General features: G+C 37.5%; 1 protein-coding gene across 1 annotated transcript in view; it reads left to right on the top strand.

Annotated features, from left to right (window-relative positions):
* LOC126108825 (uncharacterized) overlaps window positions 1-14,752 on the top strand; it is a 175,401-nt gene extending 160,649 nt beyond the window's left edge. The window contains exons 16-19 of the mRNA XM_049914189.1: window positions 2,016-2,212; window positions 5,703-5,751; window positions 5,866-6,047; window positions 14,728-14,752. Coding sequence (XP_049770146.1) covers window positions 2,016-2,212; window positions 5,703-5,751; window positions 5,866-6,047; window positions 14,728-14,752 — 453 coding nt within the window. The remainder of the gene's footprint in view (window positions 1-2,015; window positions 2,213-5,702; window positions 5,752-5,865; window positions 6,048-14,727) is intronic.
* The last annotated feature ends 3,040 nt before the right edge of the window (window positions 14,753-17,792 follow it).

Genomic DNA, 17,792 nt, shown 5'->3' with positions numbered 1-17,792 from the left:
CAAATACATATCCTACAATCTACATTTACGTTTTCCGCGATTTTCCTAAATTACGTAAGTTAAATTCCACGGTGTTCCTTTTAAATGTGACAGAGTATTTCCTTCATCATTTTGAGTTCGTGATCCACCTTTAATGACGTAATTATGGACACAAATTTAAAACGTAATCTTTGAGTGTTTTTCTCAACACTCTTTTTTTTATAGCTCCCAACTTAATCCTCTCTGTCTCGGGCTTCTTCATCACATTCTTCAAGTCGTCGTCTTACACTGTGCACATTCCCTTACCATTTTAAAACACATTTTCTTTTCCCACTGTCCACTTACTCTTTTTTTCACTGTTCACTTACTCTTTTTTTCACTGTCCACTTACTCTTTTTTTCACTGTCCACTTACTCCTTTTTTGACTGTCCACTTCTTTTTTCACTGTCCACTTACTCCTTTTTTCACTGTCCACTTACTCCTTTTTTCACTGTCCACTTACTCCTTTTTTCACTGTCCACTTACTCCTTTTTCACTGTCCAGTTACTCCTTTTTTCACTGTTCACTTACTCTTTTTTTCACTGTCCACTTACTCTTTTTTTCACTGTCCACTTACTCCTTTTTTGACTGTCCACTTCTTTTTTCACTGTCCACTTACTCCTTTTTTCACTGTCCACTTACTCCTTTTTTCACTGTCCACTTACTCCTTTTTTCACTGTCCACTTACTCCTTTTTCACTGTCCAGTTACTCCTTTTTTCACTGTCCACTTACTTCTTTTTTCACTGTCCACTTACTCCTTTTTTCACTGTCCACTTACTCCTTTTTTCACTGTCCACTTATGCTTCTTTTTTCACTGTCCACTTATGCTTCTTTTTTCACTGTCCAATTATGCTTTTTTTTCACTGTCCACTTATGCTTTTTTTTCACTGTCCACTTATGCTTTTTTTTTCACTGTCCACTTATGCTTTTTTTTTCACTGTCCACTTATGCTTTTTTTTTCACTGTCCACTTATGCTTCTTTTTTCACTGTCCACTTATGCTTCTTTTTTCACTGTCCACTTATGCTTCTTTTTTCACTGTCCACTTATGCTTCTTTTTTCACTGTCCACTTATGCTTTTTTTTTCACTGTCCACTTATGCTTCTTTTTTCACTGTCCACTTATGCTTCTTTTTTCACTGTCCACTTATGCTTTTTTTCACTGTTCACTTATGCTTTTTTTCACTGTCCACTTACTCTTTTTTTCACTGTCCACTTACTCTTTCTTTCACTGTCCACTTACTCTTTTTTTCACTGTCCACTTACTCTTTTTTTCACTGTCCACTTACTCCTTTTTTGACTGTCCACTTCTTTTTTCGCTGTCCACTTACTCCTTTTTTCACTGTCCACTTACTCCTTTTTTCACTGTCCACGTACTCTTTTTTTTCACTGTCCACGTACTCTTTTTTTCACTGTCCACGTACTCTTTTTTTCACTGTCCACGTACTCTTTTTTTCACTGTCCACGTACTCTTTTTTTTCACTGTCCACGTACTCTTTTTTTCACTGTCCACGTACTCTTTTTTTCACTGTCCACGTACTCTTTTTTTCACTGTCCACGTACTCTTTTTTTTCACTGTCCACGTACTCTTTTTTTTCACTGTCCACGTACTCTTTTTTTCACTGTCCACGTACTCTTTTTTTCACTGTCCACGTACTCTTTTTTTTCACTGTCCACGTACTCTTTTTTTTCACTGTCCACGTACTCTTTTTTTCACTGTCCACGTACTCTTCTGCCAAATTCTCTTCTGTCACTCCCCACCTTCTCTTCCTAGTCTCTACATTCGCCTTCCATTGTCTCCACTTTCCATTTCGAGTGTCTCAACGTCTTCTTCCTCTCCTTGCATTGTCTTTCTCCCCTCCTCCTCCTCCTCTACTTTCCTTTTGTCTCGGCTCTGTAACTCTCTTTCCAACACCACTATCGCGCACGCTGCCCCCGTTAGAGATGCAGAGTGCTGCCGACAGTGGGTTGCAGGGCGCGCAGCCGCTGGTGTTGCAGGTGCACCTGACGGCGGGCCGGGCCGGCGCGGGGGCGGGGGCAGCGGGGGCGGGCCGCAGCGACTCCCCGCAGCTGCACGTGCAGAGGGGCAGCCCCACCGGCGCGCAGCTCGGCGTCGGCGTCGGGCTGGGGGTGGGCGTCGCGCCGCCGCCCTACATGGTGGCCACGCGGGGCACGCAGACGCTGCCGCCTCCCAGGTCCGTCTCTCTCTCTCTCTCTCTCTCTCTCTCTCTCTCTCAGTATTTAATCGCTACAAAATTTTCTTTGTGTCGGAATAAACGGTTTTTTACCTGTATGATAAATAGCATAGATGTCTGGAAAAGAGAAATAGGTGTGTGCATAGATCTCAGTGGGAGCATCACATTAATATGCAACAGAAGTGGAAGTAACAGTTATGTAGGCCTAAATGAGATCCTAAAATCCTAAGAAATTTTGGTCTTATGTCAAAGGGGTAGGTGGATCAAAACAAAATATCCAGACACTCTGTGACCAAAATGGTACTGAAACAGAGGATGACAGACTAAAGGCCGAAATACTAAATGTATTCTTCCAAAGCTGTTTCACAGAGGAAGACTGCACTGTAGTTCCTTCTCTAGATTGTCGCACAGATGACAAAATGGTAGATATCTAAATAGACGATAGAGGGATAGAGAAACAATTAAAATAGCTCAAAAGGGGAAAGGCCGCTGGACCTGACGGGATACCAGTTCGATTTTACACACAGTACGCGAAGGAACTTGCCCCCCTCCTTGCAGCGGTGTACCGTAGGTCTCTAGAAGAGCGTAGCGTTCCAAAGGATTGGAAAAGGGCACAGGTCATCCCCCTTTTCAAGAAGGGACGTCGAACAGATGTGCAGAACTATAGACCTATATCTCCAATGTCGATGAGTTGTAGAATTTTGGAACACGTATTGTGTTCGAGTATAATGACTTTTCTGGAGACTAGAAACCTACTCTGCAGGAACGAGCATGGGTTTCGAAAAAGACGATCGTGTGAAACCCAGCTTGCGCTATTCGTCCACGAGACTCAGAGGGCCATAGACACGGGTTCACAGGTAGATGCCGTGTTTCTGGACTTCAGATCAATTGTGTGATTGGATTGAAGAGTTCCTAGATAACAGAACGCAGCATGTCATTGTCAATGGAGAGAAGTCTTCCGAAGTAAGAGTGATTTCAGGTGTGCCGCAGGGGACTGTTGTAGGGCTGTTGCTATTCACAATATACATAAATGACCTTCTGGATGACATCGGAAGTTCACTGAGGCTTTTTGCGGATGATGCTGTGGTATATCGAGAGGTTGGAACGATGGAAAATTGTACTGAAATGCAGAAGGATCTGCAACGAATTGACGCATGGTGCAAGGAATGGCAATTGAATCTCAATGTAGACAAGTGTAATGTGCTGCGAATACGTAGAAAGAAAGACCCCTTATCATTTAGCTACAATATAGCAGGTCAGCAACTGGAAGCAGTTAATTCCATAAATTATCTGGGAGTACACATTAGGAGTGATTTAAAATGGAATGACCATATAAAGTTGATCGTCGGTAAAGCAGATGCCAGACTGAGATTCATTGGAAGAATCCTAAGGAAATGCAATCCGAAAACAAAGGAAGTAGGTTACAGTACGCTTGTTCGCCCACTGCTTGAATACTGCAGCAGTGTGGGACCTGTACCAGATAGGGTTGATATATATATATAATAGCCAGATTAAAGCAAAATGTAAAATATATATATAAAGGTACGGCCAAACTTTCAGGAAACATTCCTCACACACAAATAAAGAAAAGATGTTATGTGGACATGTCTCCGGAAACGCTTAATTTCCATGTTAGAGCTCATTTTAGTTTCGTCAGTATGTACTTTACTTCCTCGATTCGCCGCCTCTTGGCCCAATTGAAGGAAGGTAATGTTCGATTGTGCAATCACGTCATCGACACAGATTTTCTGTGAACGTTTGGGCAGGCATTGTTGGTGATGACTCGATTGGGCCCCACGTTCTTCCACTTACGCTCAATGGAGCAGTTATGATTTCATACGGCATACTCTACCTGTGCTGCTACAACATGTGCCTTTACAAGTACGACACAACATGTGGTTCGTGCACGATGGAGCTCCTGCACATTTCAGTCCAAGTGTTCGTACGCTTCTCAAAAACAGATTCGGTGACCGACGGATTGGTAGAGGCGGACCAATTCCGTGGCCTCCACGCTCTCCTGACCTCAACCCTCTCGACTTTCATTTATGGGGGCATTTGAAAGCTCTCGTCTATGCAACCCAGGTACCAAATGTTGAGACTCTTCGTGCTCGTATTGTGGACGGCTGTGATACAATACGCCATTCTCCAGGGCTGCATCAGCGCATCAAGGATTCCGTGCGACGGAGGGTGGATGCACGTATCCTCGCTAACGGAGGACATTTTGAACATTTCCTGTAACAAAGTGTTTGAAGTCACGCTGGCACGTTCTGTTGCTGTGTGTTTCCATTCCGTGAGTAATGTGATTTGAAGAGAAGTAATAAAAATGAGCTCTGACATGGAAAGTAAGCGTTTCCGGACACATGTCCACATAACATATTTTCTTTCTTTGTGTGTGAGGAATGTTTCCTGAAAGTTTGGCCGTACCTTTTTGTAACACCCTGTATATAACCTGGGTGCAGTAGTGTTTGCTCTCCAGAACTTTATCATCAATTTTTAGATTCGCTGATGCAAAGGAGCATTGCCCATGTTTTTGGTTTGTGTGTTTGTTAAATCTAGAGATAAACTTAAAATGATAATCTTCATCACTTCACAGAGTAGGCCGCACAGCAGAAACTGTCTTGTCCTTTGACGTCCTATGCTTCCCTGTCTAGTAAGCTTGCACTTTTTTTGCAATTTTAGACAAATTGTCTGTATTATTTCTAAATGGTGATACCAGTTGATGTAATATTTTTGGTTTTTAATTTTGCTTTCCTGACTGAAAACCTGTAGCTCTCTGTTGACTTTGCCATCATTGGATACTTAAGTGTTTTTTTATCACTTCTCCTCCTCATTCTTCCCCCTTTCCTAATTTTCTGATTGTTTTATTCATCTGCCTTCATATCTGCATAGTTACCACAGCGGACAACTAAGCGAAGGGGCCTGGGTTCGATTCCTGACTGGGTCAGAGATTTTATGTCCATTATAATTATCCGGGCTGTTATGCCGTGGTCGGTTGATGAATTCTGTGGTGATTCCCAACGTCTCGACTGCGGGAGACATCTTCAAGTGGGTCCGTAGCTTGATGGAAGGTCCAACACATACACTGAGCCAGTAGCGAGCCAGTGTGTGTGTTGGACCTTCCATCAAGCTACGGACCCCCTTGAAGATGTCTCCCGCAGTCGGAGACGAGACGTTGGGAATCACCACAGAATTCATCAACCGACCACGGCATAACAGCCCGGATAATTATAATGGACATGATATTTCCGGCCGTGAAAGTCTACATTTTAGTATCGGAGATTTTATTCATTTGGGGACTGGGTATTCTGTTGTCTTCACATTTGTATCAATGTAACTGTCCTTACACTGTTGAGACGGTTGTTTGGGCATATCCCGAAAGCCAATGAATGAAAAGGGACTGTTTTATCTGTCATTGTGAACAGTGAAAAGCGTCTACTGTCTTTCATTACCACACTTGCTGCAGTGTGTCACTCTACTGCCTTGTCTGCAGGTTCACGCCCCCTCCACCGGTGCACACCACACCGGCTTCAGTGCCGAATGTGCAGAAGCCGCCGATGCCTCAGCAGCAACAGCAACAACAACAACAGCAACATCAACAGCAGCAGCAGCAGCAGCAGCAGCAGCAGCAACAACCGCCACCACCAGCCGCGCAGCAGCAGCAGCAGCAGCCGCAGCCGCAACAACCGGCGGCAGTTCGCGCCTGTGTCGCGGGCTCCTCGTCTTCGTCGTGTGCGTCGTCACCCACGCGGCCGCCGGCCAAGCAGGAGAGGGGGGTTCCCGAGGGATGCGCTGCCCAGCTCCCGCAGGACGCCCTGCCGCCACAGCAGCAGCAGCAGCAACAACAACAGCAACAACCGGAACAACAGCAGCAGCAGCAGCCTCTGCAGCCACAGCCTATCACGGCCGCACCGCAGACGGCAGTGTACTACGCGATGAATGTCTGAGGGACAGATCTGCCGAGAACTGGTGGCTGTTCCTCGCTATCTTGCAGACTCGTTGACCGCCTATCCGCTTGTCACCACTTACTCCCCTCGCTTTATTTAATGTACGGCAAAACTGTAGAAAATGTGACATGCACAGCAGAGAAAAACAAGACTTAAAACAAACGTACCAAAATATTCCCATCTGTTATAAAACTGTAGGAAACAACCATTATCGAGCAATTAGTATATCACAGTTCTAACAGAGGACAATGACCAGCAAATGTAGTAACATTCAGAGACACATTAACAAACTGAATCCAATCGCAGAGAAATCTTTTCACCTCAGAGGTTTGGTGGGTCTCCGGGATTCGGTCGACCACTGCACCAATATTGTATCTCTCACTCCTCATAACATATGGAGGTGTGCACTGAGGCTAGCGACAATTCCGCATTCAGTTATAGAATGGTCTGGATTTGTGTGCCCTTCTCCTCCAAATGTCAAACTGCACATATGACACCACAAGTTCATTCCGTGTAAAGCCGGCCCGTACTGCTGGTACCCACTTCATTTCCTACCAAAAGAATTGTGTGTGTTTCCGTAAAACCTTCATTAGAAGTCTCAAAGAAACTGCTCTCTCCTGAGCACCATACAGTTTCTGAGCTCCTCAGACTCTGCATCCAACCTGGAGGTGTGCCTCAGATGGATTTGCTAAACGCTGAACTGTCTGTCTGAACAGTGGGTCGGCCTGACCCGTGGCCTGTGCAAACTTCCTATTTCAAGCATTCCACTCTCGAAAGTGCTTGTTGCGTCCTTGTTTCTACCATTATGCCCACATATGACAAGCTGAGTGAAGGTCCTGAGTGCTTCTTGAAATACAGTCCCCACTGCTTTCAGACGTCACTTTTACACCTCGCCCACCCTACCCCTCTGCATTTTATTACTATTCTGTGGCTGCTTCGCATTTGACCTTCCTCTTACCTCTGTAATGGAGCTCAGACCTCAGATGAAACAACAAAAGATAAAATACGCTGCCGGCTTTGTTTATTTAAGGGAGTAGCCAACTGATGACCTCATTCGACCAATCGAAACTCAGTCGGCAACTCGAGCAGTGCGAGTCCTTGTACCCAGTTACCACTGAAAGGGGGAGTGTGAGGAAACTAGTGATTTCTCTGAATCAGTTTCTTTAGTAGCCTGGCTCGCAACATCCATTATTGTAAATCTGGACTCACATGAAAACCGCACAAACTTCATCCCACACTGAGCTATGCCACTGCTCTGCATCACTTTGTGAAACTGAGCAGGAGAACATAACCAATGGCTCACCTGACTTGTCAACTCCAGTGACGAATATACGTGTCCTGATATCACCAGCCCTGCTAGAGACTATTAAATTTGCTTCATACTGTAGTGCACTGGCCTATTGTAGGACCAAGAATCAAATGCTCACCCTTGGGCAAGTCCCAGACGGCCTTGAAATACAGGATAGTTCGTAACTCACTACCACTCATGCTGTTTCAGAAGAGGAAACAACGTGGACCAGAAGTGAAAACCATGTACAGCTGGACAGAATGGAGTGTTGGTCTGATAGCGAGATCAACACTGCACACCGGAAGGAATTAGTGAAATAAATGAAAATGTCGAATCTAACATTTTACATCCCCAGAGATTCCCCTGTGTCTTCCCCTGAAAACAGATACTGCACTTGAAACGCTATCCTTCGAGGCGCACCTTTTCTGTTATGTCTTGTTTTAATCAGGGTGTAATATCTTTTCGTCTCTGAGTACACTATTGTCTATTCTACAACATGCACAGGGAAGAATGACAGGTATCACGTTGAAAGTCCTGTGACATAGGGCACTGATATTCTCCTAATTTCCCTTTATAAATGGCAATTGTTCTACATGTACGTCTGACACACAAACTGCCGTTATTTTGGCTCCAGCTAATATAGAGTGGTTATTAGGAGCAGAAATGTTTATTTCAAACAGAGAAAGAGCTCGTTCCAAAAGCCACTTTGTGGCTCAGGGCTTTCTTTTGCGAATAACAAATAGTGGTACACTCCTGAAATGTATGCAGAAATGGAGGGGATGAACTCAGATAAATCGATATCATCAGAGATTGCGTAACATTTTAAATTCCGATCTCCTGACACAAAAATGTATCAAAAGTTAGCAAATTATTGCATAACTGTTAAGTAAATAGTTTCTGAGTTTGTTGAATAGTAGTTAATTAGAAAAAAAGGACAACAGGTTAATTTCTTCATTCATACAGAAGTTAACCGATGAGCAGGTGAAAGATCCATGTCGATCCTACCTTCACAGATATGAAAATGAAATAAAATGAAAACTGTACATATTACCAGTGCTTTGTCATGGACAGAAATCAAAGAAAGAAAAGTGGTATCTACAAACTCTGCAGAACAGCTGTGTAGCTATGTTAATTCACTGTCGTACTTTAGAAATTAAGTGAATGTCTTTGATATATAAGTAAATAAGGCTTAGTGTAAGCAAACAAATGTAAAAACCCTAGAATGTATTATTATTTGTTGTTACAATGTAGTAGTTTGCTTTGTGTGGTTCCTGTTGATGAGATATTTAAGTGGAAGTTCTAGGTGACCCAGTTAAATAAAAACAGGAGGATTTGAAAACAAATTTAAGGAAGCAATGCTTCCATATGTATAATATATGTACTAAATAAATGCTGTTTTAGAATTAATGTTGTGATTAGTAAAAGTAACAACAAATAATATAGTAGGTATTATTTGCCTTTCAATCATTCTGACTTTCAGAAGAATTTAAGTGTGAAGCATAGTGCTGTGATTAGTAGTTTGTTATACGACAGTATTGCGTGATCAAAGGCAAGTGTGCAAAAAAAAAGATGAGGGGGGAAGATATTTCCATATTAGCATTACAAAAAACAATGTACACAACGAAAATGTGTAGCTTCCTTGTCTAGTTTATGGTTATTTAACTTCTTGTATGTTTTAACAGGAATATGGTAGCCACAGAGGTTTATATACTCAGTGAAAGCCTAACGTGATGCTCTCAATGTACTTAAAAAAACTACTAGGTTATCAAAATGATGCAGTTGGATTAGGTGTTGTGTTAGTGATAGACAAATAGCCTTTCCTGTGTTTGATCAGTTTGCCTCCATATGTTGGAGACATATCTGTAATTTATTGTATTATTATTTATGTGTTAGAAGTGGACAAATTGTAACCAGCCCAAAGATTTGTACCAAGGTTGTTATGAAGCGAAAAGATAATTTAATGCAGTAGAACCCCTTACTGATTACATCCAGTTTATGTCTGTAAAGTATTATTTAGATAGACTATGGTCTCCATGCTCTTTGCACAAGTGTTTGTAACTGCATCATCAGATTGCAGTTGTACGACTGTGTTGTCTTTGAAGTTGAATCTGGTTTTTTCTTAAAAAAAATGGAACTGTGATGGATTTCTACATAAGGCATGAACTTTTTTAAATAGACAGGCTCCAAGCAATTGGAGATTTGTGCGAAAATTGTCTTTCCAAGTATTATTATTACTACAACTGAAATATTTTTATATATAGCACATAATAATGAATGTTGAATGGTACCATATTTGTTGTTGGTGATGAATGGTTGTTGGATAATGTGAAGGATGGGCAGTTGTTGCTAATCATGGAAGTTATAAAGGTGCCTTTTTTTATTTATGTGATTTGTATGTATCTGCCAAAGATATTGCAGTGATATTGTTTTGTGTTTCACCTTCTGTTTTGTAATTGTGCTATCAAAAAGGATTTGAAACCACCTGTTGCTCCAACAGGTTGTTTTTGTGCAGAGACTTTACAGCAGAGCTTACTTCTCTGAGGAATGTATGTACTTCACGTGGCATCTCCCAAATTAGAATACAATTTAGGTGTCAGACAGCTTTGTTGGTTTTCGCTGTCAAAGCATTATGCAAAGACGAAAAATGTTAAACTGGTTTATGTGATGATGTGGACAAAAATTCACCCGGTGCTTTTAGTTAAGTTTTTTGTGAAACATACATAAAATAAGTAATATACCCTTCTCTGTTTGGAGCACGATTAACCTATCAAATTATTTTGAAAGTGTTCACACTGTTCAGAAAATTTTTCTGATTTCAACATATAAATTCTTGGGAAATGTCTTGATAGTTAAAATATTTGAGATAACAGAAAACCAAACTGAATAACATAGTATGAAGCTCCAGTATATACATACAATTTAATGTTTCATTTTATGCAGGAAGCTATTGTATGAACTGAAATGTAATGCTCAGGTTATGAAGTACTTTGAGATTTAGAGTATAAATTAAAAATTAAGTGCTTTCCTAAAACATGAACGTTTGTAAAGAACTATAACATGTCAACCAAGGTTAATCTTACTTTTCTAAGACTGTGAAACATAATTGTATTACCTTTTATTTTGTCCTTTCTTTTATTTAACAACTGTAAAACCTGGTCAAGAATGCTTGCTGTAAAAATGTAGTCCACCATCATAACTGAAATGTTCTGTGTTTGTCAGGAAAGAAGTTGATTCAGAAAATAAATATTCCCATTCAGATTCCAAAATACTGGTGAATGAAGCTACTTGTTTTAGGGCCAGGAATTTTGTGCATTACATCAGTAATTACCATTGTTTAGTTATTTTACCAATTTATTTTCCCCACAGAATTCCAGATGTAAGTGACTTCTGGATTTCACATTTGATGAAATTCTGTTGTCATAATCTCTCTCTGACAGTCATCTCTTGCCAACTCTTCATGTTTTTGAACTGTACTATAGGTCCAAGAAGGTAGTTGTGCATTTTATAGTTTTCCATGATTTCTTAATTATGTGCTTTGCCTCTTTTATGTGATGTTACCAAAGTTAAATTATACACATCTCTGACAGATTGTTTTAATATATATGTATATAGATAAAATAATGTATATGTTGCACTGCAATTGCCTATGTATATGTATATTTACATGTGTAATAACAGTTAAATCTGAGAATTTTCTAAGAATTTGGAGGAATATGCAGATACATTCCTTGCAAAGGTAACCTTGACTTATAGAGAAAGAAGTTAGCTTTAAGTATATTTATATATATATAATAAACTGTACTTAATACATGTTGCTGTTACTTGTGAAACTGCATTTCTTGCAAGCAGACATACATACTTTTGAATGGTCTGTGTGCTGGTGTCGCAGCACATGAGGGGAAACTCAGGAAGATTTTTTGATTCATTGTGGCTCTGCCGACAATCATATATGCTCACTATTTTGAGAGGGAAACCGTCTACCCTTGTTTTCTCATTGTCGTCACAATTACCAATAGCCACACCATGCTACACATGTCAATATGTCATTGTGTGTTTTAAGAAAAGTCAGTAAGTACCCACAACATACAAAGTATTGGTAATTCAGCTTTTAAATTATAATTTTGATGAGTTGTTTGCAGTTACTGGACAGAAGCTAATACATTTTTTAAAAGTTATATCACACAGTATTTATGTCATCAGAACGTTTGATGTCCAGTAACTTAATAGAATTAACTGATTCTTTCCAACAAGAAAAAAAGATTTCAGCTTCAATAACAGCTTGGTTTTTGTTACTAATTTCAAAAATTGTCAGAAAAAAAGTATCACCAGTCAACGAAAAAATCTTGTAAGCTATGCAGCCTGCTATATGTGTATAGTGTCCTCTCAATCTTACTATACTTAGTTTTTTGAAACAGGGTATGATGAAACAATGTGAGCTACACATGATTTGTTACTGAGCTCACAAGGTGCCACAGTTAAACACACAATGAGATCTGAAACACTTGTTGGTCGCTTCTGATAGTGAGCATATCTGAGCTTGGTTACAGTATCACTCCAAAACATTTGTCACTTCAATAATACATGAAATGGTAGAGCCACATTTTGAATTTAATTAAAATGTTGTTTTCTACATTTTGTGTTTGGTAATACCAGTTTTTTCAACTTGAGAATGACTTACACAAGGAATATAAAATATTACCTTATTAACAAACTGCACAAATTTTAACTAATGTTAGTGTTCCCCCATTTTTATATTGATATTATACAATACTGGAGGGGAACAAACTTTCATAAAACAGTGTCCCTGGTCTTTGTAGTAGAAATAGGCCTCATTGTAGAATGTGGTTTAAAATTGAATTTGATGAAAAATAAGATACTCAGTCCTTCAGTAAACTGTTACTAGACTCGTTTTTTTCTGAAATGAACTTATTTTCATATTTTTAAAAATGGAAACTCAAAAGAAACTAGTTTTAAAATTGGAAGTAGTGTCGAAAAAGGCTTTTTTTCCAAACTAAATCTCAGTATTTTAGACAATGTTGAATGTTTTCTGATGTAAATGTTATTAACAGTGCCAAATATATGATGTACAGTGCTGATTATATATATATGTAAAACATAAGATATAATATATTTATGTGTATAAGACTATAACCAAAGCAACAGTTTCCTCCTTTGCCCATTAAAAACCAAGAAGTTTCCAGATGCAAATAACTGTCTCCATGCAACATTTTTCCCCTCTTTTTTGATTAATTCACCACCCTCCCCACATTAATTTGTTTAAAAACAAATAGTTCAAACTGAATCAAATGTATGCCAAAACGATCTGATTACCACATTTCCAAATTTTGTTCCTTTTTTTGTGTTTCAAATGTAATAGTTCACATTTGAGACACAATTTGTCTGCAAGTACAAATCAAATCTGCAGTTAGGTATGAGTACAAGAAACAGCTATAGTTGAATGAGGTAAAAAAAATAGATTTGGTGGGGGGGGATATTTGATGCCTGAATTTTTAACGATCCACATTAACGGGATAATTTTTTTATTTGAATTTTTTGAGTGAAATACTTCAAAGGTAATGAACTGCTTATGGAGGCTTAGTAAAAACTTGTCTTTGATTGACAACTATATATAAGTACAGAATTCCACCATAGTAGAACAAATGAATATAGTTCAAAAATTTTCAAAATGAAGAAACATTCTGTTACTTGGTGGTAAGCAGATAGGCCTAAATAAAGTCAAGTGCTAAAAAAGTTACCACAGGTTCAGGACGTTTCAATAGGATTGTTGTCTTCGTGAGTTGTTCCTCTGAACATAGTATGTACGTAAATTGTTTTTCTTGTTGTTCCAAAAATTACAAAGTAGTTATAGCTTAAATGTGCTGTATTAATTTACTGGCAATTTAGCTGAATAGTCACAGAAATAATTTTTACATGTTGCTGATATTTAACTGTAATATGCAGAACAGAACTGGGGATATTATTGATAATGATCAGTTGATGCTACAATGGAAATTAGTTCTGAGAATATACAAGGTACAGAAATTTCATTTACTCAACTACATTCATTTGTTTAAAATAATAAAACAAATGTGATTGACTGTGAACATACTAAACTGGAGTTAGTGGAAAATGTTAATGAAGTGTATCAATGGAACACCGAATAAACAATTTTCTTAAATTTTGTGCTCCTTGATGGGCACTGCATTCTAAATGATTTCTGTATAGGATATTTAGACCTACCACCTATAAAACAACACAAAAGTGCACAAAAAAGTATTTCATAACAACAATATCCAGTCTGACTTGTAGTGTTACAAGGATAACTTCAAGGATACAAGACAAACGTTTATATCTGAAAGAGCTATTTAAGTGTCACTAACAGCTATAAATTTCCTGTAATACTTCTGTAAATCACTTTATATTTGTTACGAGTGAAAACATGTCACAGACAGCTGACATAAAAATTCAATTTTAGTTAACCTTATTAATCTCCAAAATTATTTAAATTGTCACTAAATGCACTCAAATGTGTATGTAGATTTATATGTTCTTCAGTAGTTCATATAAGCAATGCTTTAATCTTGCATTCTATTACATATTACCTCATGCCTCTCCATACCAATATTCATTACTCCTTACGAGAATATCATGTTTCCCCAACAACATAAATTTTTGTTCACAAACTTTCCTCTTCTATTACAACTAGGGACAGATATTTATTTGAAGCCCTTTTGCCATTAACAGTATAACACGCAGACTTTTTATAATGGTTAGGAAAAGTGTCTTAAATGTAGGTGTTGATTGCCATTTGTTTTTTCTTTTTGTAAGATCAGAATTGGATGAAAGGCTGCATTAACATGTTTACTGTGAACAAAATTGTGCCTAGTTGTAAACAGAATTGACCCGGTTTTTTGGAGGTTATTGTAATAGTTTCTCAACAATTTTCTTGACAAATGTTGCTGTAGACAGTTTGTTTGCCTGGTTTTAAGTACTGCACATTGTAGTTACATAACACTACTGTCAGAAGACAAATTATTATGAGCTAGTGTATTTAGTAAGATAAGTAAAATTGTATCAGGATAGTAGCTTGCAAGTATTACTATACTTAGGATGGAAAGGTTCTTTATTATATGGAAAATGTATATAAAAAATTGAACCATTATGTTTGCAACATATGTCCTCATGACAAATGACAATGATAATAAAGTTGTGTTATATGTTACACAAATGTATTGTTCCATATTTTCATATAATCATAATGTGTCATGTCTTTTCTTTTTAAGAATAAGTGATTCTGTTACTGTCTGACAATGAAACACACATGCTGCATTAAATATTTCCCTCTCCCTCCTAACTTCATCTTAAAAATTTAATCATCGAATGTTTACAATGTTACTTATTTTGGTTGCAAAATATGAAAATAGCAGAAACTGTTACATAAATAGATGCCAGCCTAGCAGCAGATTCGTCAAAATTCCAAAGAAAAGATCGCTTAGTTCTAACTTCAAAATCCACTTGTACCAATCAGCTATTACACTGCAATATAATATGTATGTGAAGCACTAACATGTGGGGACAAAGATGAAGAAAAAGTGTCAATATTTGAAAGAAAAGTAATATAGAAAATTTTTGGATCTATATATGATGAATATAATGTAGAACAAAGGCTATTAAAAATAGTTATGAGAGCTGTACGTACACCATAATATCATCAAAGTGTTAAAGGAGGGAAAGTAGAAATAGGCAGGCCATATAGTGAGAATGATTGGGAACAGACTACCTAGAACAGTATTCTACAGGACAACAGATGTAACTAGAGGAGGAGAAGAAGAAGAAGACCCAGAACTGGGTGGCACGGTAAGATGGAGGAGGACATACATACAATGAAAATCAACACCAAATGGACAAGCAACACATTCGATAGAAGGAAATGGAAGAGTTTTGTAGAACAGGTATACCTTTCCTAAGGCCCCTGTCATATCTAAAGGAAAAGTACATGAGAATATTTATTATTATTAATGTAATTCTGCAACTCCAGATCACTGCTTATTATATAAATTTAATCAATACAAAATGAGCAGTACACAAAACTACATTACTTCTTTTTTAAGGGACAAAGCAGTATTCTGGTTTGATTTTATTTGGCTTCACGATACTTAACCATGTTTCAATTATGATAATGAAACGTATTTATTTCTCAAGAATATTTGTTCATTATTACTTTATTTTCTGGACCATATAATTCTGTAATTTCATTTATATAGCAAATTTTTAAAGAGTTTATGTTAAGAGAAGAGATAAGCTCTCAATTTTATGTTGCCAAGTCATATGCTTCCCAAAAAAATATTTCACATTATACAATAACTGAATGGGGATGTTCAAATGTGTTAACCTAAGGATAATGTTACCAAACACATGATCCATTTCATAACCACTCTTTCTCAATGACTCAATAGAATGGCTGAGTTCTGCTGGTTAGATATTCAGTGCCTCATATTCATGATGAACATTGTCCTCTCAAATGTAACATCTGCACAATGATTACAAATATTATCTTAATAGCTGTACAGTGTGTTTCACAAGTAACAACATGTATCAAGAAAGGGATTATCACGAATAGTTCCAATTAAAAAATGCAGTTTAAACATATGAAATTTCATAGATATAGAAACTCTCAAAGCATTTAGAAGTTTTAGTTATACATGTCTGAATTGCGATGAAAATAAAAGGACTACTATTGATGAATCATGCTCTCCAATGAACTTTTACAGTGCTAAAGAAATTTAGACATCAGACTTGTCTAATACACAGGATTTGTATGCTAATACACACACTGTAAGTTGCAAATCATGCACCTCTTACTGAAAAATTACTCTTAAATAAAATTACATGTGTGAACAAGCAACAGGCACAACAAATGAGTTACTACAAATAAGGTCATTCAGTTTTAAACCATTCGTACAAGAACACTTAACATTGCAACTGCAAAATAGATTATTAAGAGACGTTTTTTACCTCATTTATACATGAAAGGTGACCAAAGTTATCATTAAATCCACACTAGTGCAATGTGGTGTATAACATTACGTGCAAAAGGGAATAAAGTAACATTTCTTATTCATGGACCTCAAATAGTTAGCCAAAACAAATTTAATTCATATTGCTTATCAACAGTAATTTAAAATATTCAAATTAATGCATTAAAAAGATCAAAAGGAAATATTTGTAGGCTCCACAATAATCAGTAACAGATATTGGACAAAATACTTAATAGTGCCAAACAGAAATTAAGTTTACGAAGAAGTCATTATACAAGTATTCTCACAGCTTATGGCTGTAATAAGATGGTGCATTTTCGATTTAACAAAAAAAGTACACAAATGTGTGCTCTAGAGTCACATGTATACCACATTTGCCATGTCACAGTGGAAATCAGACGAACAGAGTTGCATTTGGTACATGTGTGAAATTGTGGAGTAATGGGTTTTACCATTCTGTCTGCTATGAAACAAGTTACTAATTACATCCTCACCTGTAATACTCCACTTAAATGGGTTTGAGGATCTTTAATAGCCATAATCATAACTGTGATTCCATTCCTGGCATCAAATATTAAGATTTAAAAAATGTAATTTGCACTTTTAATTCAATTATTGGAATAAAATAATGACCATCAAAACATTAGAATCGTTACTTTGTAATAGTTAAAAGCCAAACTCTCTTGAACAAATAACACAAGCAATGACAGACGTGTTACCTACATATTCGTCTGCGCAATCTTCATTAATTTTTTGTCAAAGATGAGCACTTTGAGTGAACTCTAAGGTTGTTTGTTTCTTTGATGTACAGCATAGTTACAAAACTGATATTACAGAGTATTTATATTTTCTTACTTGAAAAATTATTTTAAGTTAAATGGTGCACAAAGTAAAGGAAAAATTACCATTGAATATAAGCTCCATCTCAGAAATAATTTTTGAAAGTCTGATTTGAGGGAACATATTCATGTAGTCACTTACAATTCCAAAATGTATAATTTAACGAACTTATAAATTAAAGCACATGTACACTCGGTTGCTAAGAGTCCCACCATCTTCCAATAAATCTGTTGCCATCCAAGGAAATAAATAACTGCAAATGTTATTGAATGATTATTAATACATTGATTTCTAGTCTGGCTTCTCAAGGCTTGTTTGTTGATTTACAGTTGAGTTATCAATTTATCACAGTACAGCTATAACAAATGGAAAAATTTAACAATTTTATGAATAACTAGCTTCGCCATATAGATTCCGTGGCCAGCAGAGATTTTGTTTGTATGTAATCCAATTTTGAAGACGTTCACAAA

The sequence above is a fragment of the Schistocerca cancellata genome, chromosome 11 (assembly GCF_023864275.1).
Source record: "Schistocerca cancellata isolate TAMUIC-IGC-003103 chromosome 11, iqSchCanc2.1, whole genome shotgun sequence".
NCBI classification, from domain to species: Eukaryota; Metazoa; Arthropoda; class Insecta; order Orthoptera; family Acrididae; genus Schistocerca; species Schistocerca cancellata.
The sequence above is the reverse complement of the archived record's forward strand: the minus strand, read 5'-3'. Positions and strand labels throughout refer to the sequence as shown.